At 45.0% G+C, this 27,073-nt stretch overlaps 1 protein-coding gene across 1 annotated transcript in view; it reads left to right on the top strand.

The window, feature by feature from the left end:
- Positions 1-27,073, top strand: part of RAB11FIP4 (RAB11 family interacting protein 4) — a 1,128,176-nt gene that overhangs the window by 580,872 nt on the left and 520,231 nt on the right. Inside the window, exon 3 of the mRNA XM_069200002.1 lies at positions 18,466-18,554. Within this exon, the coding sequence (XP_069056103.1) occupies positions 18,466-18,554 (89 nt within the window). The remainder of the gene's footprint in view (positions 1-18,465; positions 18,555-27,073) is intronic.

Genomic DNA, 27,073 nt, shown 5'->3' with positions numbered 1-27,073 from the left:
TGCACTGTTGTCACTGCTGTAGTACCTTGGGACCTGCGGCTGATAATTTTCTGCTGTTTTCAATATCGGCACATCTGGATATATTCTCCTAACCTGCGGTATCTGCGGGGTGAACAGTAAACTCGGGTCCTTAGATCCCGATGGCGTTTCTGAATTCGGAGTTTCATTATTCTGTACCGGTGCCGGAGGGGCAGAACTGGTACTTGGACCTTGCCCACTCGCTGCATAGGGTGGTGCAAATCTGACCCGCAGACTCTGCTCTCAACTTGTCAATGATCTATTCTAGTGCACTTAGAATTTGTCAAAGCCCGAAGTCGAAGTTTCTTTCACTCCCTTAACACACGTACCGACTCGTTGACCACGCCCGGTCAACCTACTAAACCGACCAGACCACAACATAAAACAAGTGTCTCATACACTTTTCAACATACTCCGGAGTCTCTTGACCTCGCAGGGCCCGTCTCAACAACAACAACCACATGGACCTTTTTCTGCACAAAGCGCCACATACACGTGAAGTTCGACGACTTCCCTACTCTCACACTCGGAGTCTCACCTCCGCTATTTCTATGAAGTTCGACGACTTCCCTACTTCTACACTCGGAGTCGCACCTCCGCTATTCTCTAAAATCCTCGCAACCTTTTCACACAATCTGCGGCAATAAGCTGTGCAAGCGCAAAATCCTAACTTCACTCATACCGTCACTAGTACCACCAACGCTGATCTCACACCTCCGTTCTCTCCATTCGCAAGCTCCGAGATCCCGGGAAAGTCGCGAGGGACTTAGCCCATCATCATTCTGTCAATCTGTTTTACCCAAGAAAAATCTAATTCAACTTCTCGAGTGGGATCTCAAAAGTCGAAACCGTTAATTCAACACCATGTATGTCTCGAGTGGGGTCCCAAAAGTCGAAACCATCCTCTGCTACCATCTACTGATAGAGCGTTCCGTACTAATAATTTACCTGGGTTTTGGACGCTCTTGGGCCGATGAATCTTTTGACCAAGTGGGACTCTCTTCACCCGAGATCAGTCAATTTAATCCAATCAATAATCAATAACGAACATAAGCAATACCCTGATCAACATAACATTTCACAATTAATCCAGAATACATTTCGGCGAACCATGACCTTTCGGTCATGAATAACCACACCAATTTATTCAAAGTTAATGAATTTATTTCCCTATATTAACAAAGCTAGCACAATGTAGATGTGTCTCAACACTAAATGATATATGTAAATGAACATTAATAGCTGTCCATAACGGCGGAAAAGATGCAATCTATGCAGCATTTGAATGACAATGCCTTCGATAATGGCAACGCAAACTACTAAAACTATAATCTGTAATGAGCTAATTGCATACATTAGTCAGCATAACAAGGTCTCAAATTGCATCGTGCAACAAAGGGAATCCTCATCTAACCTCAGATTAGCATCGGCATGTGGGACTTCATGCAAAAACAATTTTGTAACATTCATTTAGAAAACTCCTAACTAGGGCTCTTATCAAAAATCAGCAGTTGGTTACCTAAAAGAAACACAATGCAATTGTACAATTTCCTTTCATATTTACTAAATTCAATCAGCATTCAAGGAAGTCTTCGTCTCACAGGTATCGTTTCGATCAGCATGGAACGGGGCAAAGGGGCAGGGTGAACGGGGCAATTGCCTCACGGCGGCAAGATGAACTACTACTTCATGCAAAAGGGACAGATCAAAGTTAAAGTCTCTAGGGCGAGAATTTCTTAAAAGTCTCTAGAAGACGACAAAATGACGAAGTCAGCAAGATGGGCCATAATGGCCAATGTCCTGCAAAATGGCGGGTAATGGCGAGTAATGGCAATGATGTCCGGGTAATGGCTGTAATAGCAAAAATGGCTATAAAAATGGCTGCTTTCTCCTTGTGCACCTGGTTTAAATAGACAACAGTTCAAATCCAGTAGGGTCTTCCATTGGAGGGTTCATAGGTTGGCTTCAAATTGTCCAATCAAAAACAACAGTTCTCAAGCTTCTACCTAGGCATACATTATCCTTGGAGACGGTTACGTAAGTTGCAACATTTTATACCAATTAACTCACTTCCAGAGCTTCCATTGTCCGCACCTGCAGATTGACCTTGGAGCAAAGAAGAAGATGCCAGGCTGGCACGAAACCTTAAGATAAGCATGTGAACGATCTCAGTGGAAAAGTACAGCTTCAAGCAAGAATACACGTTTATTAGCACATTGGAAAAATACGAGCATCTAAATCGTGAGACAAGACAACTAGGCCGAAGCCTGCACTAAAGTTGTGCTAAGCTAAAACATTTCAAACAAGCAAATCATAGCACACGTTTACGATTATGTCGGATTAGTGCACTTCTAATACATCACGTTATATAAAGCACGCTTATAAATGTTGGCAAACTACTCTGAGGGCACATTTGTCCCCGTACAATCTTTATTCGTTCGATTAAAGTCACACTTGATTATTGCGGCACTACGTTTAAGCGCTAATAAATGTAAAACCTTCATTTCTGCGTCATCACAAGCGAACGCAACGAGCAAGCCTGACACTGCAAGGCAAGTTTGGGGGGATGTACCCTCAAGAAATGCTTGAAATAAATTGCAAACATGGTGCGGTTTACAGCACATTTTGCACTATCAAACCTTTTACAATAATTGAATGGATGGATGGCGATTGGAGACAGGGCTACGTGGGTTAATGAATGACTAGTTGGGTGGTGAGGAGTGGGTGGATTAATTAATTCATGAGTGCATGGCAATGAACAAAGTCTATTATCTTCATCTCAAAGCATTTACCAAGGGTGGGTGCTTTTGTTTTCATTTTAGTCTGCATTAAAACGTAAACCTCGCTTACATTACTACCACTAAACAGTATGCCCAAAAGTATTTAACAAAGTGCCCTGATTTCGAGCCTCAAACCATTAAGTTTTCATCTAAAATTGGAGAGAGAGAATGAGATAATCATGTAGTGGCAGAATTGCACAAAAACCTTGCATCAATCCTGGCATCCACTTGACCACAGTGTGTGATCCTCGCCAATTACTTTTCAGAGTGCCTCCTTTCCCTTCATCATGACATGAAAGCACCTTCAAATACATCAGTTTGGGGTGGTCATTGCACTAAAACAAAAGACTATAATTTCACGCGATATATATTAACACCCTAGACCAGGAATAGGGGACAAAAGACAACTTTCCTCTTGGTTCACTAATAGCATCATCATATGGGGCGGTGATGGGGCATGAATATTTATAAATTCAAGATTAGCATCGGTCACTTCTAACAACTGTCACTCAATAAAATAGTAGAATTTAAACTGATATGCATTGTAAAGATCACTTCTTTCAGAAATACATTGTTTTGAATTTTGAGGACTCTTTATCAAATATGTGATGGACTCTCTGAGCAAATCCACAGCACACCCCTCATCCCTCACCTCATAGATCTCGGAGACCGCCAGCAGGCCCTCACCCCAACACCAGTCATACTCAGACCGACACCTCATTTCGTTGAAAGAATTTTTTATTTTATTTTCTTTGATAATAACAAAAACACAAATATTTATCATAAAAATCACTTCAAGAAACTTTTCACAGCAAATCTAAAATAGTATCAATTCATTCGTACATTTTTATCTGTAACCATAAATCAATTGTGACAGGATCCCTTCCTGTCCTGAACCTCCTTTGGACCACACAGGTGAACTGAACCTCACCTGTATCCATAGGCCGGTGGTGCCCCTGTTTTCTCCGTTCCTTGCCCACATGCTCAGGGCTCCGCCCCCTTTCCACACACCAATCAGCCAAGGGGTGTAACGGGGCAGCCAAGAGCAGGAGCCCCCTGGCCATCCCAGTGATCTGGGCTCCCTACCCCCAATCTGGTGTGTACATCCACAGGTTGGTCCAGGACTTCAGGATCCAGTCTCTGGTGTTTCACTGGGGCCCCAGCCTTGGGGACCCCTCTGTTGCTTCAGGTTACTTTAGTACTTCTTCTCCCGCCATGAGGGCGATCAGGGCCCCAAAGGTCCTTCACCCTCCCCACCTGAAAACAAACTCCGAGAGAAGAACCACATATCAGACATAAATTGGTCTGTCCCCGCATCCGACAAGTGTACCATGTCCTTATCGAACATCTCAGGACCCATCAGAAGTTTATGAGGAATGTTCCATAATCGGCCCGGACCGGGGCAGAGTTTGGCCATCTCTGCGTTGAGTCTCCTAACTGACACGTTGATTGTCCGCGCTTTAATGCCAGGGCCCCAATTTCGGCGGGGCACCATATGAGACCATATGAGACAAAGCGATGGCTTCGTTTGGGAATTGCTTAGCTAGTTTAGTAATTTCCAGGAAGATAGTTTCCCTGAGTGCCTTCCGTCCCATGCGCACCAAGTCATTGCCACCAAGATGAATAATGATGAGGTCCGGGGACTGGAGTCCCACATATCCTCGGGCCAATGCGACAAGTTGCTGCAGCTGCTCGATTCCTTTGCCGCCAACCCCACACCAACGGAAGGCCACGTCTTGGCTTGCTGCCTGATTCTGTTTACGGAGCTGTTGCAACCTGTAGGCCGCCCGAAGAACAAACGAATGCCCCAGGACCCAAACCACATGAGATGCCATCGACTGTAATAAAAGAAAATTGCGTGAGAAGCAATATTGAAATTGTAGACGTAACAAAATGACCCCTGATTATACCAACTCAGGTCTAATGTACCGCTTGTAACAGTTAGAAGCCCAGCTCCCAATGGCTTTCACCTCTGTCACTGGCAACCCCGCACCTGCTGCCAATGTAGCTGCACCAATCCTAAATGAATGGGGAGAGTAACCAAGTGGTTCAACTCCTGCTGCCCGTAGTGTAACTTTCAGCACCTCTGCAAATTGGTAGCGCGATAGGCAGTCCCCATTTGCATGTATGAAAAGCGCGGAGGACCTATCAAGGGGACGAACCACCAAGTAAGATGCTAAGTGACCTACTGGGCATAAAGGTGAACCACGAGCTGCACAGAGCCCAATACGTGCCCCCCTACCTAACTGGTCCGTTTTGGACTTACGCAGCTGTATTGTTATAGAATCTGAACTGAGTTGCACATCGGCCCACTGGAGTCCTTCTGAATGGTCACTCTTGGAGGCTCCTATTAACTCGCCAATGCGGAAGGCCCCATAAAGAGCCAGAGAGAAAGCAGCTGCAAATAAGATAGCCTCAAAAGGCGAAGATGTCACTGCGGTGACTGCGCACAATAATTTTTCTAGTAAGGGGATGTTATGGGACGCCTATTGTCTGACCTAGGACCGTCTGTTCTAGACCAACCCACCAGAGCCTGCTTAATGACAAAAGAGTTTGGCTGGGAATCCTGATTCCTGAGTTTGGCAAAAAAACTAATGGTGGACAGGTTAGCTTTGGCGCAAGACACTGGTTTACCTTTATCCCTTAAATGTTGTAAAAATGTACAGATTGCTTCAGCAGAAAACCAATCTGAAATACTTAGAGACTTCAAGTAAAGTCTGTAGTATTTGGAAAGCTTTCTCGTATGTCCCCTCGTGCGGGAAGCTAAAAATGCTGCTACAAGAGCTGAGAGTGCGGGACACCAATATTCCACAGTGATGTTGGGAACTCTGTCATCTTCTCCGTCGCCTTTGGTTGGAACCTCAGAAAATCCTGCATCAATGATCGAGATAAAGCATCAGCCGCATTGTTATTCACCCCCGGTACATGTTTCACCCGAAAGGTAATGTTCAGCTTTAAGCACGGTAGCACCAGGTGTTTAAGTAGATGGAGTACCAATCTACAACTAGCCTTCTGCCTGGTGATCGCCTCTACCACCGCCATATCTTCTGACCAAATGACCACTGACCTGTCCTTCAATTGGTGATCTCAGACAGAGACGGCGACGATGATGGGGAAGTTCTAGAAAAGCTATATTTTTGGTTACTCCCATGCTGATCCAATCAGCTGGCCAATCCGCCCTGCACCAGGATGATCCAAGAATGGCACCAAAACCTACGCTGCCTGCCGCGTCTGTGAATAATCCTAAGGTGGGGCTAGACACCGGGGGATGAGGCCAGATAACTGCCCCATTGAAGTCCTGTAAAAATATATCCCAAACCTTTAAGTCTTCCCTCATCTCTAAAGACAGCCTAGTGTGATGGTGTTTCTCTATCAAACCCGCCATGGCCCTAGCAATGGATCTGGCGAGCCCTGGGAATAATCCTCAGTGCGAAATTCAGTTGACCCACCAGAACCTGTAGCTGGTGAAGAGTGACTTTATTTTGGGACAGCACAGCTCTGATGGACCCTTTAAAGGCCTGAAGTTTGTCTACAGGAAGGTGACACTCCCCAGCCAGGGAATCAATCCCAATCCCCAGAAAAGTAATGCAAGTGGAGGGGCCCACAGTCTTGTCAGGGGCTAGAGGGACCCCGAATTCCCTAAACATGGCTGTCAGTGCTTGAAGAGCTCATAAGCACTTTGCCAACCGCGGGGGGCCTAGAACTAGAAAATCATCTAAGTAATGAATCACATCCATGTGGCCGGTGCGCCTGGTAAAGATCCACTGTAATGCAGAGCTGAACTGTTCAAAATAACTGCAGGAAACACTGCAGCCCATGGGCATACACTTATCATAGAAGTAATCTCCTTTAAATTGGAATCCAAGAAGGTGATAATCATCAGGGTGAACTGGGAGAAGCCTGAAAGCTGCTTCAATATCAGTTTTTGCTAGCAGAGCACCGCACCCTAAAGCCCTTAATTTCTCCATTGCCTGGTCAACAGTAGCATAGCGAACTGAACAGAGTAACAGGTCAATAGCCTCATTCACCGATGAACCCCGAGGGGCAGACAGGTTATGAATTAACCTGAACTGACCCAGTTCTTTCTTGGGTACCACCCTCAAGGGAGAACAGACAAAGGGGGTCATTCTGACCCTGGCGGTAAAATCCGCCAGGGCCAACGACCGCGGGAGCACCGCCAACAGGCTGGCGGTGCTCCCTTGGGCATTCTGACCGCGGCGGTACAGCCGCGGTCAGAAACGGAAAACCGGCGGTGTACCGCCGGTTTTCCGCTGCCCTGGGGAATCCTCCACGCGCCGCCATGGGGATTCCGACCCCCATACCGCCATCCTGTTTCTGGCGGTTTTGGCGCCAGGCACAGGATGGCGGTATGGGGTGTCGTGGGGCCCCCGTAACAGGGCCCCACCAAGATTTTCAGTGTCTGCCAAGCAGACACTGAAAATCGCGACGGGTGCAACTGCACCCGTCGCACCCCTTCCACTCCGCCGGCTCCATTCGGAGCCGGCATCCTCATGGAAGGGTGTTTCCCGCTGGGCTGGCGGGCGGCCTTCTGGCGGTCGCCCGCCAGCCCAGCGAGAAACCCAGAATACCCGCGACGGTCTTTTGACCGCGCAGCGGTATTCTGGCGGTTCCAGCCAGGCCGGCGGCTTCCGCTGCCGGCCGGGGTCAGAATGACCCCCAAAATCTTTTGAGGGGGAGAAAGGGAAAGGGCCTGCCAATCTCCCCAGAGCTCGTTCCTTGCCAATCTTATGTGCTACCACTCCAGGGTTTCTTAAAGTAGACACAAGGTTCTTGCAATGTTCTAAAGGGGGTCCGCTGGTGGCAGGAATCCTAAAACCCTGAGAGAAACCCTTTACCAATAATTCTGCCCAATCTTTTACTGGATAAACCTGTAACCAAGGAAATAGTGTGTCCAAATTTATGGGAGAAGGCAAAGTTAAACTAGTTGCTGGGCTTACTCCCATCCTTAACTTTATCCCTTGACTTCTTAAGGCACTTGAATTCGGGGTGTGAGGGATGCCCGCAAAAGGAGCAGGTGTGTCTGAATTTGCACGACCCTGGGGGGCGTGAGCATACTTTTCTATTAAACACCCAGCATGATCCTTTTTTGTCACTCCAATATTGTGACCGAAAGGGCTGCTTACCAGGTAACTTGTTATTCACACATTCTAACCAAACATTCACTTCAGTCTGGTCCCATCCAATTGCTGGGTCCTCAACCTTAGCCCACCTGAAATCCCTATTGTACTCCAGCCATGCGTTTCCTCCATACATGTGGTGCGCTCTTAGTATTTTGTTTGCATAGCAGATCATAGCAGTACCTAATTCAGGCTTCTTCTCAAGCATGACCGACATAAATACATTGAAAACAACCAATTAGTAATACTCTCCTCTACCTTTGGCTTTTTATCAGTAGATGACGAAGCGTTTGTCTCTTTATCTTTGGTTTCTAGCTCCCTTCTATTTGCCCTGATCAGGCCGAAAATATCTACAAATTTCCCTTTCCTGTTATTTCAGGAGCCACATGTGCAGCAAGCTTACCCGATCTTGACAATAGCGTGCCCAGCCCCGCCCCTTCAGCTGATGAGATATTTTTAGAAGAAATGTTGCACAGTTCGGTAACCTTACCCTGTTCTCTTTCCAAAGGAGCAGCCGGAGTCAGAGAACCTGGTGCCAGGGTGACACTCGGGCTCACAGCCGTCACCTGTAAAGGGGGAACACTACATGCCACTGCCAGTGCTTTCACCTGGCGCTTAAGTTCTAACACTGAATTCTGTAGCGAGTCGTTAGACCAAGGAGTCATAGGAGGAGGTGGGGCGGCTGATGTATTAATATTAGTTAGCATCTGTGAACTGCCATCAGAGCTTGCGCAGTTGGGTCTTGTGAGGTTACTTGCGGGGTGGTGCAGCCTGAATCTGCTCAGTGGATGAGCAAATTGTTGACGCTACAACCCGAGTCTGGGGGGGTGATTGAACAGGTGGCCCCTCAGGATGCGCTGACAGATTTGCCAATTACTGCCATATGTCGGCCAACATTGATTCTACCCCTAACGTTGTTGCAGGCACTGCATCAACACCCCAGTGAGCGGCACTGCATTATTGTTCACTTTTGTTGGTGCAGAAACAAGAACAGGAGCCTGTTCTGATACTGTAACGGCCGGCGTGGATGATAATGGTTCCTGAACTACTGCAACCTGTTTTTTATTTCTACACTTCACCGGGGGATAAGCTGCGCGTGGGGCTACATGTGTTTGCCGTCGGCGAGAAGGACCCTCACCATTGTCCTCCACCTCAGATGCTGCATCCCCGACATCTGAGCCCCCATCGCCCAATTTTGCCAAAACCAATTTCAAAAGCTGCGCCAATTCAGGGTCACTTCCCTTCCTCTTACCCACCCTTACGCGAATGGATGCAATTACGCAAAGAGTCTAATGAAATTCAGTAAACTATACTGTGTAAAATGTATTACTCTCTGCAATGAATTCCCCTTGCACAAAAGACACCTTCTTTTGTTAAAAGGGGTCTGCTCTATAATCAGTGTAAACAACAAACAACTGTTACATCAACAGTGGCTCCTCACCGCAGGCGAGAATTATTATATATATTAAATCAACAGTGATTAAACAAGAACAAGCAAGCAGAAATATAAAATTTGGGAGTCAGACTGTGCTGCAAAGACACATTGCATTTCATACACAATATAGACAAATAAAAGTATTTTTCTGCAAACTGTTAAATATTGGTGTACACGTTCATTACTATTGACTTATGTATGCACACAAATTTGATTTATGGAATCTTCCAAATAAAATTGAAGCGCGCACCCAGAATGCTTATTTCAAATTTAGGCCCATATTTATACTTTTTGACGCAAAACTGCGCTAACGCAGTTTTGCGTCAAAAAAATTATCGCCGGCTAACGCCATTCTGAAGCGCCATGCGGGCGCCGTATTTATTCAATGACGTTAGCCGACGTTAGCCGGCGTTAGCCGGCGGTGCCGTCTGGTGTGCGTTAAAAAAAAAAACGTACACCAGGCAGCGCCGGCGTAGGGGAAAATGGAGCTTGGGCGCCAAAAAATGGGGCAAGTCAGGCTGAGGCAAATTTTGCGCCGCAACCCGATTTGCGCCATTTTTTTTTTACTCCCAACCCCCATAGAAATGACTCCTGTCTTAGCAAAGACAGGAGTCATGCCCCCTTGCCCAATGGCCATGCCCAGGGGACTTCTGTCCCCTGGGCATGGCCATTGGGCATAGTGGCATGTAGGGGGCACAAATCAGGCCCCCCTATGCCACCCAAATTATTTTTTTTTTAAAACACTTACCTGAACTTACCTTAATGTCCCTGGGATGGGTCCCTCCATCCTTGGGTGTCCTCCTGGGGTGGGCAAGGTTGACAGGGGGTGTCCCTGGGGGCATGGGAGGGCACCTCTGGGCTCCTTCAGAGCCCACAGGTCCCTTAACGCCTGCCTTTTGCAGGCGCTAAAAAACGGCGCAAAAGCGGCCGTACGTCATTTTTTTTGACCCGCCCACTCCCGGGCGTGAATTTTGCCCGGGAGTATAAATCCGACGCACATGCCTCGGAGTCGATTTTTTAGACGTGAACGCCTACCTTGCATCTCATTAACGCAAAGTAGGTGTCCACGCTAAAAAATGACGCAAACTCCATGGACTTTGGCGCTAGATGTGTCTAACTCCAAAGTATAAATATGGAGTTAGTTTTGCGTCGAAATTACGTCCAAAAAAACGACGCAATTCCGGCGCAAACGGAGTATAAATATGCCCCACAGTACATAGCAGAAAAACAATGCAAAGGTAGAACGCACACCTGCGCTGATTAAAAATGCCAGAGCGCGTAGAATGTGCGGACACAAGGGATTTAAAATTACTTCTCTGAAAATGGAGCGCTAACCTGCGTGCGCACTCTCACCTCGGGCCCCTTTAATTGCTGGAACAACGACGCACTCAGAAAGAACCCCCCTAATCCTACGCACAGCGACCAAGGAGCCGGTGCAAGCAGACGGGCAAAACCTGCTCCTCGTTTCGACAAACTGGTCTCCGCTCCCCCCACTGCTCCCGGGCCGACGGTTCCTCTTGAAGTATGTCCTGGAATCCCAAAAGGAGGTCCTGGAGTCACAAAACCATGAATAGCAGCACTGCTTGTGGCAACCCTGCAGGAGACAGGAACCAGGCAAATGCAAACATAGTTTTGAAGAACATTGTAAAATCATTTGTTTTGAATTGTTTATTTATGAAGTGTTGCAGACAGGAGATTCAGCTGGCCCAGCCCCCACCAGCAGTGAAACAGGTCCACACCCTGCCAGGCTAACGGGAAAATGCCCAATGCCCGTCCGACTGACGTCTGTATAATCTCTGCACTTTACGCATGGGGCCAGCTGCGTAAACTGCAACCACAAGTGAGCCCAGGTTTGTGTACTTGTACAACTATGAATTACAAAGATTAATTCATTATTTTAAAATCACGAAACTGACCTCAATATTCTGAATTTCACGATTCTTTGGCATTTGCCTTTCAGTCCAAACCCTACAAATGCTATCTGAAAAAAACGCACACAGTCGTAGGATTAATGAATGTGCAATTGAACATGTTTTTGTATTCTCTTTTTCTCTGTTTTCCCCATGACCATAAATAATATGTTCTTTGTACTTGCACTTCACCCATTCATGGCCTCACCTATGCCTATTACTTTTTGAAGTGCAATATGCTTTGTAAACATCATTACCAATATTTGTAAATTCCTATCACTTTTCAAAGGCATTTCTCACAGAACTCTTATGGAATCGCCCATTTTCTGTACACAACGGTTAATTATAGTTGCAGAAAATGTGGCAACGTGGTAAGGTTTATGCAGTTGTACATGCCACCTATATCTTTAGAAATCTGCAGATCTTGACAAGGGGGTGATAGACACTAAATTACAGAGGGTCGACACTGACAGGCTTGAAGAAAGCTGAGCCAGGGGTCTGGCCTAGCTCTAAGACCTAAATAACAAGTCGACCCATCGAAAGGTATAAATCATGCAACAAATGTCATGAAAAAATATGATAAAGACTTTAAAATGAAAAAAAAAAAATCAGCATTTCTCAATGCCTTAATCCGGCGCATACGATTACATCATTGAATTTACATTTATTAAAATTCAAAATTTTTAACATCAAACATTCAATGATATCAATCAATCAATCAGTAGTTGTAAAGCATGGCTACTCACCCGTGAGGGTATGTAGGTGCTTGGGGGGGTGGCGTAGGGTCTTATCCGAAGAGCCACATCTCGAGGTTCTTCCTGAAGATGGTGAGCGACGGGCTTTGTCTGAGGTGCAGGGGGAGGTTGTTCCAGCTCTTTGCTGCAGAGTAGGTAAAGGATCGTCCTCCGGCAGTGGCTTTACGGATGCAAGGAATGGTGGACATGGCCATCTGGGCAAAGCGAGGGAGTGGAAGGAGATGCAGTGGTTCAGATAGGCTGGTCCTGCATTGTGTATGGCCTTGTACATTTGAGTGAGAAGCTTGAAAGTGATTTGCTTCTCATTCGGTAGCCAGTGGAGGGTCCTCAGGTGTTGGGAGGTGTGTTCTCAGTGAGGGAGGTCCAGAATGAGTCTGGGGCAGTGTTCTGGATGAGTTGTAGTTTTTTGATGTTCCTGGTTGAGGTGCCGGCGTAGAGGGCATTGCGGTAGTTAATCTTGCTAGTGACTAAGGCGTGGGTGACTGTCCTGCGACAGTCTGCTGGGATCCATCTGAAGATCTTCCAAAGTTTGCGGAGTGTGTGCCAGCAGGATAAGGTGAAAGAGTTTACCTGGCGAGTTATGGATAGGGAGGATTCAAAGATGATTCCTAGGTTTCAGGAGTGCTCAGTCAGTGCAGTGGGGTGCTGAGGGATGTGGGCCACCAGGAGTCGTCCCAAGCTGAGGTGGTGTTTCCAAAGATGATAAGTTCAGTCTTGTCAGAGTTGAGCTTGAGGCAGCTTTCTCTCATCCAGGTGGTGATGGCTTCCATTCCTGAGTGGAATTTCCTTTTGACCATGTCTGGGTCTTTGGTGAGGGAAATGATAATTTGTGTGTCATTGGCATATGACAGGATGTTCGTACTGTGGCTTCTGACGATGGCAGCGAGAGGGGCCATGTATACGCTGAACAGTGTGGGACTCAGTGAGAATCCTTTGGGGACTCTGCAGTTGACTCCTGTGGGTCTGGAAGTGTAGGGTGGGAGTCTGACCCTCTACGTTCTCCCAGAGAGGAAGGAGTGGATCCATTGCAGGGCTCTTCCGCCGATTCCGATGTCGTGAAATCTGGTGTGCAGAGTGCTGTGGGAGACCGTGTCAAATGCTGTAGAGAGGTCGAGGAGATGGCCGCGTTCAAGGAGTAATCTGATGTTGTTGGTGGCTGCTAGGAAGGCTGTCACCATGCTGTGGTTGCTGCGAAAGCCGGACTGGGAGCTGTCCAGGGAGTTGTTGGCCTTGATGAAATTCCGTAGTTGGGAGTTGATTGCTTTCTTCAGTACTTTGACGGGGTAGGGTAGCAGTGAGATGGGCCGGCAATTCTTCAGTTCTGATGGGTCAACTGAATGTTTCTTCAGGAGAGGGCATATTTCAGCGTGTTTCCAGTCCTCGGGGAAGGTGCCCGTGTTGATGGAGCAGTTGATTGGGTTCCGGAGCTCGGGCGATGGATGCACTTGCTCTGATGTATATGTGGTGCTGGGCAGGTGTCCAAGGGGTCTCCTTGAGTGGGTGCTGTTCATGATGTTGACTGTTTCCTCTGTGGAGAGCAGGGACCAGCTGTGGATGGTCTGGATGGGTTCTGGGGCAGTTGGGCAGTCACAGGTTCTGGTGCCAGGATTTTCCAGTAGGAAGCTGTTGTAGATGTCCTGGCTCTTGTGGTGGAAAAAGGAGGCGTTTGGCACAGAGGTCCTGTGACGGGAGGATGCTGGTGGCTTCGGAGGGGGATCTGTGAACTCATTGATGACTGAGAAGAGTTCCTTGGAGTTGTGTGCGGAGGAGTTGATGCACTCCCGGAGTGCATCCTTCCTAGCATTCTTAATTTTTCAATGGGGGTGGGTGGTGCGGCTCTGAATGAGGCGAGGTTTTCGCTGGTTTGGTTGTTCCTCCATTTTTTCTCTAAATGTATGTGGGTACACTTCCCTATCCCAGTATCCCAATGCCCTGAGGTTGCTGCTATGAGGTTCCCAAAATGTGTCAATTTGTCTTCAGTTATTCATGTAGTGTTAGTCTGCGGAGCTCAATAAGTGCACTTATCACAACTTAAATAAAACAGACACTATACACACGTATGTATTCTGTTTCGAATGCCTGAAATCATGCTGCACTTCACAAGCATGTCCTTGAAGAGCTGTTACCTAGGGAGCAAACTTGGTGGGAGCTCCAAGTCCTCTTCATTTTACCTAATTATGTAATTGTGGTCATTAGGTGTTGAGCCTTTCCTGAAGTTCTTTTTCACAAGTTACTGGAGCCAGCAGTGATATTAACATAAATATAGTATCTCCTGCCTTCCTGGCTCACTTGCTCTGACACACAGATCGGTTTTGGGAGGGGCAGATCACCGCAATGACAGAAGTAAATCCAATACAAAGAGGCCAAAGGTTCCCCACAGAGTTTGCTCTTCAGGTTATAGCACTTCAAGGAGTGTGAGAGGATGTGCAGCATGGCTTCAGCCAGACATGTTTTGCTTGCCCCACTTTAATCATCACCTTATACAGTAAAATCTGGGAGATATTGGCCCTTTCATAAAACCCCGCTCTAAAATTGGGAGGGGCAGGGAAATGGAGGAATCCTGCGTGTTCCCCACAGTTCTTACAGAGGCGTAGCTTCAGGGAGGGTGTTTGGGGGGGTTACGCCCCCCTAATAATTGTATTTTCTGGTGAATATGGGTGCAGGTGCTTTCAGTCGGGTATGGTGAGGTGTCCGTCAGATTTCACCTGGAATTTTTGCATTTTTGCATAAACACACTGACAAAAGCACATGGACTTTTGAAAGTCTTCAACATGTTGGCTATTTTGCAGAAAGTTGTGTTTCTCTTACCAATCAGTATTCATCTCAATTTCCACTGCCAATTAAGCCCCTCTCCTGCGCCCCACTTGTTGTAAAATGTATTTTAGCATTATATGCTAGCATGATTGATAGGAAATCTGAAGCTCACACCCCCAATCTTACTAACCAAGCTGGGTCCCTGAGTTCTTATATCCATGGATCATGACCATCTGAGTTCCGACGTCCTTTGGGAGTGCAGATGAACCTTTTAGTGCAATTACATTTCACGAAGTTTGAAAAACATTTACAGGAATGAGTCCTTAAGTCCTTACAGCCTTTCCTACTTCAGCCCTCATTACAAGTTTGCTAAAATTCACGATTTGACCAAGAACACGAGTTTGCAGGGAAATTGTGATTACAGGTTTGTTGGAAAAACCTGCACCTCAGGGATTTTCAGTGAATCCGTTTCACAAGTGAACACCTGGAGAAATGTGTCTGGGGAATCGTGCTCAACACATGGGAAAATCTACTACAATCACTATGAAAGCAGCAAATCATATGATTAGCTCGTATCCTAAAAATAAATATTTGTAGTCGGGGGAGACTTTTTCATCTGGGAAATACTGTGCACCGCATTCTCGTGTTTTTTCAGGTATGAATTCTCCGGCTTAGATATGTCCAACTCGAAATTAGTATGTGGCAGTCAGTATCCGCCCACGATTAATATGAATGATCACTTGTGCTAATTGTTAAACTGGTAAAACAGCATTGTGTGGGCGAAGACAAACTTTACAATTAGAAATGAAGACAAATGATGCTCTAGTACCCGCAACAGAAATATTTAAAGGATCTATTTACAGAGTGTTGCCGGGTCTGAAAGCTACTTTAGAGCACATGTGATTGTAAGAAAACAAATGCATTTATAAATATACAAAAACCCACTGGGTGCACATCTACTGTGGGCATACCTCCATCTTAGACAGACAGAAAGCAAGAGTCTAGGGGTGTTGGTAGCCATAAGCCATTATAACCTGTCTAGCTAATATTCAGTTTCAGCCATCAGTTACCTATCCAGATTTGGATGGCCAATATTATTTTGGGGGATTTTGCAGTTGCGACAGTCACAGTACCCCTAAATTAGAGTAAAAAATAAGTGCCATTGGTGAGCCTGTTCAAATAGACTCCACTGACCTACGTTGCGCATGTTCAGGTTTTGACATTGACATAAAAAAGGATGGGTTGCAGGATGAGTTCTGGATTACCCAACACTTCACAGGCAAACCGTGGAAGGAGGTAAAAGAGGGAAGGACACTTGGTTTTGTCCCTTGGATCTCATTCATGTCCTTGTTGGCTCAGAGGCTATGATCTGCAGACAAAAGGCTGCAATGTTATGGGCGAAGATGTTCCAATGACCCGTAAAGACTGAAGCTAATGAGGCTTGTGGTACTGTCATCATCAGTCACCATGTGAAGAACATACACAGAACATACCAGCGGAGACTATGCCATCCCTAGCATCAGATACCTCGTCTGAAAATAGACCAAGCTGTCTCATAACTCATCTTAGAGCTAAACCAGCACTATTGCTTCCTTGTTCAGCCTGGAAGACAGATCTTTAGCTTGACGTCTCCACACTGTGTATCTAGGTTACATCTGAAGCCTGTAGTATCCATCATCCTCCAGTCAGGTGGCACAACAGTAGAAGAATGGAATCGATTGACGCATTTTGACCTGGAGTAGCCAAGGAGGATGGCAAAGTCCTGGTTGTAAGAATAGGAAAGAGTTGCTTGAGGATCCCAGATGTTCTTATTTAAACAGTGCACTAAGCTACTCTTCAGGAATAGGAGAAATATGGAAAAACCTTGGAGCTTTTGATTTAAGTAAGTATCTGTAAACATCTATATCATCCAGATTTTTCCTACTAGAGAACCTAAGGACACCATGGGTGTTGTTACAAAGCTTTATTAAAGGGTGCACATAAATTGTGCGGCAGAGTTGGTAGCTCGACCGCTCTAGTTACTGACAATGTCCATAATATTACTTGACAGGTATAAGGCTGATTCTTGTCATCAAAGGTATGTGCATAAACAGATCAACGTTTAGGGACTAAGCCTGATATTATATTTTGGACTCAACAAGACAAAGGACAGCAGTAACTATTCATAGGCTTCCATGACAAGAGTTTTATATACCAATAAACAAGAACTTCAAAGGATGAGCAGCAACATTCTTGGCCTGATTGACCAAAGTAACTTACACTTTTGAGTACTGTACACTTTTGCGTAGTTTTTCTACTTTTTTGGCTATTCACAAAATCTGACTGTAAATTTACTCCGAAAGTGTAACTTGATCAGGGTGCCTGTCATCTGACCAGCAGCTGAAACGAGATTGTCTCTAACACCTGTACTAAGAGTGAATTCGTTTGGATTTTGACATCTCTGTGGGCATAGACACAATAACAACTGCCTGCTGCTTAATCCTCCTTGCCCTCCTTTAAATGACCAAGTCCCCATCATTGCATCCATTATGATCTGGAAAGATCATCAGGGTGGGGTCAGGTGGCACAGGGCAGTTACTTTTTCCTTGGTGGCCAATGGCTGATAAAATCTCTCATTCTTTAGTTCAGTCACTCCTCGGTCATTTTGTGGTTGTGAGAACTTTTGATGAGGGGGCTATTCTGTGTTCGCCAAGTTAAACTTCAGGTGATTTGCAGCCATCCAAACATATGTCCTACTTAAAGAGTGGTAGCCTTGCACAGTATTACGGTTACTTCCTCATTAAAAGTATAACCCCCTTTCCCCAGAAGAGGAAATACCTTGAAGCTTCATGCACGTACTAGTAGTGTATGACACCTGCTTAGTCAGGTAGCGTTGAGTTCATACTCTGTCCTCATTACTGCAGAGACCAGTGCCCTTTTCAAATAGACCACCTTATAAAACCCCATTCCAGGCAGAGCATTTGAGTATAGGTAAGACAGATGTACTCCTTTTGGCAATGTTTGGTAAAGAACTGTCCTCCACCCTCGAGACATTTAATCCACATAATGGTTAAAATCAATCAAGAATTTTTTTTTTCAAAAAAGAACTGGGAACCGGCGCTCAGTAGGAAAAAAAGATGACTGGACCTATGTGTCAAGTGATCTGGAAATCCATAGCCAAAAGTGGATTCTTTTGCTACTTGTGGGTGTTCTGGAGATCTACATATTCGTAGAAGAGGGTTTAGGATGGGTGGAATTTAGGAGGAGCTGGGGTTGGGTTCACTCTGACGCTATTTTTTGTTGTGCACGCTGGAGAGGACGGGGTCATTTTCCTCCTTCCACCTAGAGTGTACCAGGAAAAATTACAACAAATGTTGTGATTGAAAATGTTAGACGGAGGAATGTTGCCACCTAGTGGTTATTTAGAGAACGACCATTTACAGAAGTGTTTGCTTTAACAATGTTTATGTGGGTGGTACACCCAGTGATTTGTTAAGAATAAAGTGATACAAGTACAAATAATGTATTTTGCTTCACTCCATCATTTCAGAAACGGCTAGATTGAATTTTCAGTGTGTCGTGGTGCAGTCATTCGTTTAGAGTCGGTGAGATCGCGCATATCAGCTTTAAAACTAATACACTGATCCAGTACGAGATGGGTAAATACATTTGCAATTTCTCTTTCCCGATTCTCAGGTTGCGAAGAGCTGATAAAAGATGTTCTAGGTGCTGAAAATGATGGACCCGACTATTATGAGCCCGAGTACGTGGATTACTATTATCAGGTAAGGCGCCCGAGCATTGTATGTACTGTCGCTTTATGCAGCACGTGACCGGCTGATTATGGGATGCGTCACGCGAAACTGCACACATCTCAAGAACCCTATTTTAGGAGGTGAATGTCTTTTATTCCTCCCTATTCTTCGAAACTGATTTTTCTTACTGTAGGTAATTATGGGTACTCTCCCTGATGACTCACAAATCAAACGGAAGCACAAAATTAAAAAAGTGTTTTACAGTTTTTCATGACTCGTGCAATGAAAAGATGTAGCAGCCTCCCATCTTTCACAAATAATAAAATGAGAATCATGCAATGAATATTTTCACGTGGCTTTCAAAATTCAAATATTTTATTCAAGTGTGAAATACTCCTGAAGTTTGAGGGCGTGCCTGCTTCTAGATTTTGTCACGCATAGGTCAAATCCAGAAAACCTTTTCTGAGCGCCTGTCCCCTTTTGAGGAATTATTGCAAAACTCTCCAATAATGTCTATTTGCTGTTCCAACGTCACCATGAGCTTGCGTGTGCACACTTTGGAGCCAGCAACAGTAATGAGCTTGCATAGGCACATTTTGGAGCCAGCAACAGTACTGTCCAGAACACCACCAGGCGTGGCTTTGTTTAAGTGCACCAAATCCAGTGGTGTTACGAAACTTGAGCCCCCCTCCCCTGAAAAGTGCATGGAGGGGCCCATCCCACGCTCTCAGGCCAAGGTACTGTGCTGAGGGGCCCCCTGGAGCTCAGCCCCTGGGCCCTGCAGGGGCTGGGGGGGCTTTGTTATGTCACTGCACAAATCTATGACAGTTTTTTCTCAATTCATGTGTCGTAAGTAGTGCCGCAAATCTGCATGTGAGTGCTTCCGCAGTGGCAACAAGTGCAAAAGTAGAGGAGTAAGGTTGTATTGTGTTGCAACATTTATGTAGTGCTTTCTACAGCTTTGAGCAGCTCTGCCATCCCTATTATGGTATTCATACAGTCCATTTAATTACTTACCCCACTGGGATGTCTATTCTAGATATTTTGTTTAAAGTGTATAGCCCTGCTCAGACATGGGCAGGAAGAAGGCATGGCGGACAGATCTGCTGGGATGGACTCTGGTAATATTATCCCTTGTCTGATTGCCATTGTCAGATGTCAAGCGATCATAGTACGGAGTTTGTTGGGACCTGCAGTGATGGACTAAATGAGAGTCTTTCATTGGCCAATGGCACATGACAGATCTCTTCAGTTTTTCCATGCCTGCTCTGTTGGTGATGAATGGGTTATTGCTGTGGACTGGTATAGAACTGGATGACGGATATGACCTATAACAGTTTTGTCTTATGTGAGTGTGAGAGCGTCAAGCAGTTTAAGGAAATCATTATGCAGTTTTCATGAACTACAGTCAACTCACGACCACGGAGCATTATGGTATTAGCGTGGTCCAGGTGGGTTATATTTTGTACTTTATTTTAATTGCATTTATATGTTGCATAATACCCCCTGTGAGGTACTGAAACACTTTGGTCAAAAAGCTTCTCTAGGACCAATATCAGTATTTGTTTCACTGGTTATTGTGGGTTATTGGGATCAGTTTGTGTGCTTAAGAAAGACCATTTCTATGCATGTACTCCAGTTTCTATGTGGTAGACTAAGTTAATAGGAGTTAGGTGTGATATTTGGTGGGAGGGTGTATGTTAATTCATGCAAATAGTTAATGATATTGATAGATGAGCTTCGCAAGATTAGGTATTATTAAATTACAGGGATATGACTTTTATATGAGAGGTTTTGATCTTTGAGATGAGGTGTGGGCAAGAAGCAGAAATACAATAATTGGAATTAAGGCAAAAATATATGTAATTTTGAGTCAGTTTGCCAAAGCATGCAGAGGATAAAAAGTAAGGAAACAGTAATTCAAAAGGAAATGGAGAGTTGACAATTAGACGTCTTAAGTCAAGGACAGTTTTTCATGCAGGTTTTTAGGAATACTTTGAAGGCTATTTAAGAAACCATGCAAAGCTATGGAGAGAAGCAGCATTATTTGCTTTTGACATAGTGTTACTTTAAAGACTTTTGATAGGCACTAGAATCAGGCGAACAGTCTCTCAGCTGCTAGACCACTGGTCGAGCAAGGACATCCTGGTCTGTTCAAAGGTCCAAAGTGTAAATTAATGGCTGACTGCCTATATAGGGAAATATTGAGAGCTTTAGGTTGCGCTGAATGGAAACAATAACCTAATGACCACATTAACATGTAGTTATGGATAGGGCAAGCAATGCAACATCGAAAAGTAGATTCTGCAAGTGCTGGCGTGGATGTTTTATGATGGTTGCCCTTAAAGTATGGGTCTCAGTATTCATAAGAAAAAAGTGTCCCCCCCCCCGTAGGCATGGCACAGGATGGAGGTGAGAACAGCCTCCACAGACACTGGAAGCATATTACCTGTATTCCTACAACTTGAGGATGGAGACCAAACACTGAAGTGAGAAAAAATAGAGGCAGGGTTTCTTTCAGAAATACAACGACAGCCGTGTTGGGAAGGGACTGCTGATTGCCTGTTTTTCCTGACCACTGCAGGTTTGGTAGATAGTGAGTGTGAGGGGTGGGCCTGCAGTTTCTATAATTTAGGTGAGGATGTCTTTAGACAGGACCTTTCCTTTTGTGTCTCTGATTACTGCCACAGGAAGGCTGAATGACAGTCAGGTGCAAGCTCTCACACGCCATTGTGCCTATGTTGTTGGTGCTCCAGAATGGAGACAGCCCAAGAGTTACCTGCCCGGAGAAGCATTACTTTGCACAAATCTGCTAAAACAGACTGTTCCCCTTCATCCCATGACAAAATGGAAAACAACAGAGAAGATAAGCGAACTCATAGCTATACAACAAATAGAAAGCAAAGTGATTCTTGTGAATGGTTGTTTTCAACATCGTCTTGAAATGTGCAAAAATTGTGATATTTCTCAGTTGTGGCAGAGTGTTCCAGGCTCTAGCGCCTTGATTCCTCTACGTCTGAGCACTTTGACCACAGACATGCACAATTTCGCTACGAAGCCAGAGTGAAGATCTTGTGTTAGCGGCTAGAGGTTTGTTTTAAAGTGATGATTGCGTGGCCCGTGCTTCCAGAAAGTGTGGTGCATTTCACAGGGTATTTTGAATTATTTGTATGGGACTGTGTTGTTAGCTGATCATTTTCATTGCATGGGGGGACATCTTTGAGGAAGATGACCTAATGCACAAAGCACCCTCATCTGACAGCTATGGTACACCCTACTTGTTTGTCCTGTGCCATACATTTATATGAGCTACTAATTACCTATGGAAAAGCTGTACTTGGTGTAAAAACCACAGTGTTCTGCTCACTGCTCTGGATAACACTGTCTATACTAGGAATATGTCAGTTACCAACTGCAACGGGTAATAATAATGTTTGTACTGTGAATATATTGTCATCACCTGTGAACTGCAATGGGCAACTCTGGAAGTCTTGTGAACAATTTGCCACCATCTACTAACTACAGTGGTGAACACTGTATGTACTGCTACCCTTTTCCAATTAATAATACTGTATTATGCAATGTGAATACATTGATCGATTTTGATTATTCATTATTTATTTTTTGGTTTATGGTTACTTGTCATTTTTAAAAGCTGTTGATGGACGTAGGCACTGTAGTTTGACTCAGGGTGCTAATGATTTTGACTTTTGCTTTACCATTGCATCATTCAACAACCTGTGTAACATGTGATCCTTGGTTAGTCCCTTTCTGAAGGACTGTGCTTTATTACAACAAAAACAATATGTGTTTCTAAAAATTATGTTTACTACATGGGCAATGATTGTATGTGACACAGGCTCACAGCTATTTCCCTTGGTCAGAATGGTGGGATTGCTTGAACGCTGACCTACAAGGAAGCCATCTTGTTCAGGCAAGACTAAATGTTTACGTTTATGTTAAGGTTCTGGTCAAGTGTAGCCATGCTGCATCCTCTGTGCCCTAGGACAACACCCGACTTAAACCACCTGGTCTAGTTATCTTACTAGCTAAGCAGTGCTACAGACATAATGCTTGGCACCATCCTCATACATAATTACATTTGAAATTCAGCCTCGGTCAGACCCGGACCCTATTCCGTACTCGGAAATGTATCCCAAAGGGACCAAGAATTGTAGTCTTTTCTGGGGTAACTCTCCGGAATCATCATCATCGCACGCTATATTTTCTGCGAGGCAATAGCACTAGAGGGCAGTTTTATACCTTCCCTCAGTGCTGAAAGTGGAAGCTACTGTCGGAAAAAATACACTTATTTAAGTACAATGCAAACTGTGATCCGATATATTAATATTTAGGTTATAATCTGTAATGAATGTGATAAAGTAGTTAAGTGACTTAAAAATATTTCCTACTGATTATATGAATTGCTTATTGACATGGTTTGTTTAATCTGATGACAGACATTATTATAAATAAATATGCTGCGATTTAAAACATGACATGCTCTCAAAGTGAGTGTTTTTTTGTTCAAGTATACAATCTGCATGGTATGATATTGCTGTCTCATTAATTAGGAACAGTAACAGAATAGAAGATCCATTATTTGTGTACAGTTAGTCTACACTTTAAGTCAAAGCCTCAATCAAAACAAGGCCTTTGTCGAGGTATTTTGTTATCTTTGGTGATGACCATTGCATACACCTGCCCTCCATGTTTGTTAAGTGTGCTGCTCCAGACAAACAAAGCACTGCAGGGATACACCTTGGCGATGCCATGGGCAAACACGTATGTGGCCTATGCGTAGAAAGGGGGGTTCCCAATTCCACATGCGCCATATTACGTGGCCCAGTGTCCACACCTTTCCTGGGTTCAAGTGCAGCACTTGAGTACTTCCTGTATAGACAGGGAGGTTCCTTGATTGAGGGCTCTCTTGCTAAACAAGTCTTACTCAAGGAGGCCTGACGGGAGCAGCCTCTCGCGCGCAGGTACCGACATTCCTCGTCCCTTGGAGGCGCCTGCCTTGTTTGGTTACGTCAATAGAGGTATATATAGCATTGTATTGCTGCCAGTCTGGGTTTGCACCGCTGTTACTTTAAGTTACTTTCACTCCTTGTTCTCAAGGATTCTGTTGCTATCTGCTTTCTGATTGGGTAGTATCATCCGTCGTGTCTGTGTGCTGTCTATAAATGTGTAGGAATTGTTTGACGTGTCTTAACCAATTCAGATCGATGCCATCAGAAGGATTGCTATGTGATTTGCCCGGCTTTAAGTTTGCATATGAACTAACTCACACTAGAAAGACTTATAGGGCCGATGTTTGGTGTTTATCTTAGAAAGAAAATTTGTAAACATGGTAGCAAGAGTTTGATCATGCGTTTATAAGCACAAATTGCATGAATCAAACACAGATATTGAATGCTGTTCAAAAACCATATCCCTTGGTTTCCCTTGGTCTGCCATATTTTAAAATTGTTATTGTAGAAAGCATGGCATAAACCTAAGGGCCAGCTGGTTAAAGTGCTCCTTGGGAACGGTATAGTGGACCCTGTTCACTGCGTGTAGATCTTAGTCAGACCACCCTGTTCCTAGAAAGCACAGACCTCCTTGCCATGCAAGGCACAAATAGTCATAGGTTACAGATTCCTTCTGAGGACATTCATGTGAGGACACATACAAAGAAATATAGACATTTATTGGGAAGAGAGGTTTAACAAGTTGGTGACAGTAGGCTTAAGAAAAGCCAGTCCCAGGTAGGGTAAAGGAAAAGTCAATCACTGAGTGGCTTTGACATGATCAAATTTAGTTTCGGTGCCTTCCTGAATTGTAGAGAGGGGTGCAGTCCGCACAGAAGGGAGTGCTCCAGAATCTTGAATCAGGGACGCATAAGACTGGTTCCCTTCTTGGGCACTGCTACCGGTGGTGCAACAAGTGCAGTAGCACTGGGGCCACGAGCTCTGAGGGGCCCACTGAACCCTAAAAATTGCTAAACATCTTTATTTTATTACCGTAACCGCAGTCAAAGGGGGACATTTTCTTGTTTGCACCAGGACCCATAGTAACCTTGCTACTTTACTGGTTGTCTTTTCTTTTCCTTCTGGATATCTCTATAATTCAAATACTCGGATTGATGCAGAGATTGTCTGCATCATAACTTTTTTTTGTTTCAATTTGAAAACTGTACACATCATGCAGAGGTATTTTTATTTGTTGCACGCTTGTCGGGGGCGGTGCAGAGGAGCTCTCCTTGGTTGTGGGTGATGTGGTTTCATTTCTATTGATTTGTGATGACGTAGAGAACTACACACAGACAGCTTCCTGTGGTGTGTGGGCACTGTGCAGGGCGCTACTGGGCAGATGACATTGCCTCTGTCGATAGCAAAGAAGTGTCTAGTGGACCAAATGTTGATGAACCAACAACTCTACTGAGGACGCTCAGATGATAACGTGTTATCTCAGTTTTGGATTCCAAAGAATCCCTGATTGAAAGGTTAGACTTTGCTCAAAGGTAAGCCATGCCGAGAAGCCTTCAATCTTCATTTTGAACATCAATGTTTGTATTTGAGGACGAAGAATAGAATACCACCTTTGATGAGCACAAACTCTATTTTAATCGGAGTGAAGTTGGGTTGATATTGGAATTTCAGGTTTTGAAGGTGCCCTAATGGTGTCATTGGAAGATGATTATTTACGGTAAAGACACTTGCGTTTGGTGTACCGGTGGAAGGAGATTACTTGCTGGGTAAGCATCGCTCCCATGCATTCAGCCCTGCCAAGTACCACGTATAAGGCATTAGACTAACATATTACAGTGTGGTGGTCCGCATCACCGCACTGAAATGCATTGTCACGCATTATAGGTATAGGGCCTCGGCTAGCACGCAATCAACGCTGCTATGCTGAGTAAACTAACCTGGAGTGGCTGGCAGCATGCCGTGGCATGTGCGCTGCTCCTGTCAGGCTTGGGGCTGGCTGAGCTAGTAGCTGGCTGTAACAATGTATCAATAAAGGATAAGATTCTCCAGGCAACGCACATTACGTTCTGGCTGATGTCACATGGCGGCAGTGCCCAATGGCTACTACCGAGACAGAGATCAGCCGACTCAGGCGAATGGCACAATCCTCTTTTTGACTGAGAGGACCGGTGACTGTGCAAACCTTATTTTTGGAAACTTCCCATTTTCGAGGGAAGCTGCATTTGACCTACTAAAGTCTTTCCTGCCCCTGAATCAACTACAGATTAATTCAAACCTAAGTAATAATTATGATACTATGAATACATGGTCATACTGACAAGATGCAGCTGTAGTTCCCTTATCGTTCTGTTCCGTTACACTTCACATTGCGACCATTCCCCAAGTTACTTTTGGTTCTGATGAGACCCTTACAACCATAACAAGGGGTAAAACATCGTCGACAGTTTGCAAGACAGACATCTTGTCTTTCCTTTGTGATGGCTCATGAACTGTGTTATTGATATAACTGGCTGCAAGAACTTTATGAAGGCTGTCTTGAGTTGTATTGATACACCTACCAATCAATGTTGAAAACAATAATGTACTGTTTCAATTTGCTCTTTGGTGTGTTGTTTTTCTGCACCTGGGCAGCACTTCCTTTCAAAATGGTCTAAATTTCCACAACAAGCTTTTTTTTTTTTTTTTACATTGCTCAATAAATATTTTTGTATATGTCACGTACTGGTAGCATGATGGATTATTCTCAAGAACTGCCCAAAATAGAGAATCTTGAGATCGATTAATTATTTGGCAGAATATTTGTTTGCCCAACTGAAAAACATTTTTTAGGTAAATGAGTTTCACATGAATGTGTGCTCCTTCTGTGAATGACACAGTCAGACATCGGCGCAGTGGAACGTCACGTCCTGCTGCCGACTGCAGTTAAGTTTGTGACTGTAAATAAAAATTAATGATGAGCCAGCGACCACCAGACTCAACTCCAGAGGACCGCAGCGGCGGCTGGAGCCCACTGTGCAGCAGCTGTGCCCGCTGCTGAGCCGGATGTCCCGGGGTAGTGCACCGCACACGCTTGAGAAGGGAGTGTCGTTGCAGCGGCCAGGAGTCAGAGAAGGTGGGCGGCCAGCCTGTAAACCGAATTGCCGGGCGGTGGCTCACTTCATGAGTAAGTGTCACTGTGAGACAGTGCCAGATGAGGGTTAATTTATAAATTTGATTTTTAGTGGCAGTGCGCGATCAGCTGCCTGCCAGTCGGTGCTACTGTCTAGCTACAATTGTGCCCTGGCGCGAGGCTACTGGCGGAATGTGACGTTCAAGTGTGTGCCTCAGTCTGAGGCTACCTTGCCCAAATTCAGTGCCCCGAGGGTGCGTGCTAGTGTCTGCCATGGCAGCTGTCCGGAACGAGGAAAGAATGAGTTTGTCACCTGCTCACATATCTGACTGCATCCTGGGGCCAAGCCGCTGTGTAGTTAAGGAGCACCAGCAGACTTGCCTCTGACAGCTCACAGTAACTGCTAGTAGAGAGCTGTAGCAAGAGAAATACGGAGCCAAGAGCAGACTTTTGTAATTGAGAGCTCC

This window comes from Pleurodeles waltl, chromosome 7, assembly GCF_031143425.1.
Source record: "Pleurodeles waltl isolate 20211129_DDA chromosome 7, aPleWal1.hap1.20221129, whole genome shotgun sequence".
Taxonomy (NCBI): domain Eukaryota; kingdom Metazoa; phylum Chordata; class Amphibia; order Caudata; family Salamandridae; genus Pleurodeles; species Pleurodeles waltl.
Note: the sequence above shows the minus strand (reverse complement) of the source record. Positions and strands in the feature narration are given on the sequence as shown.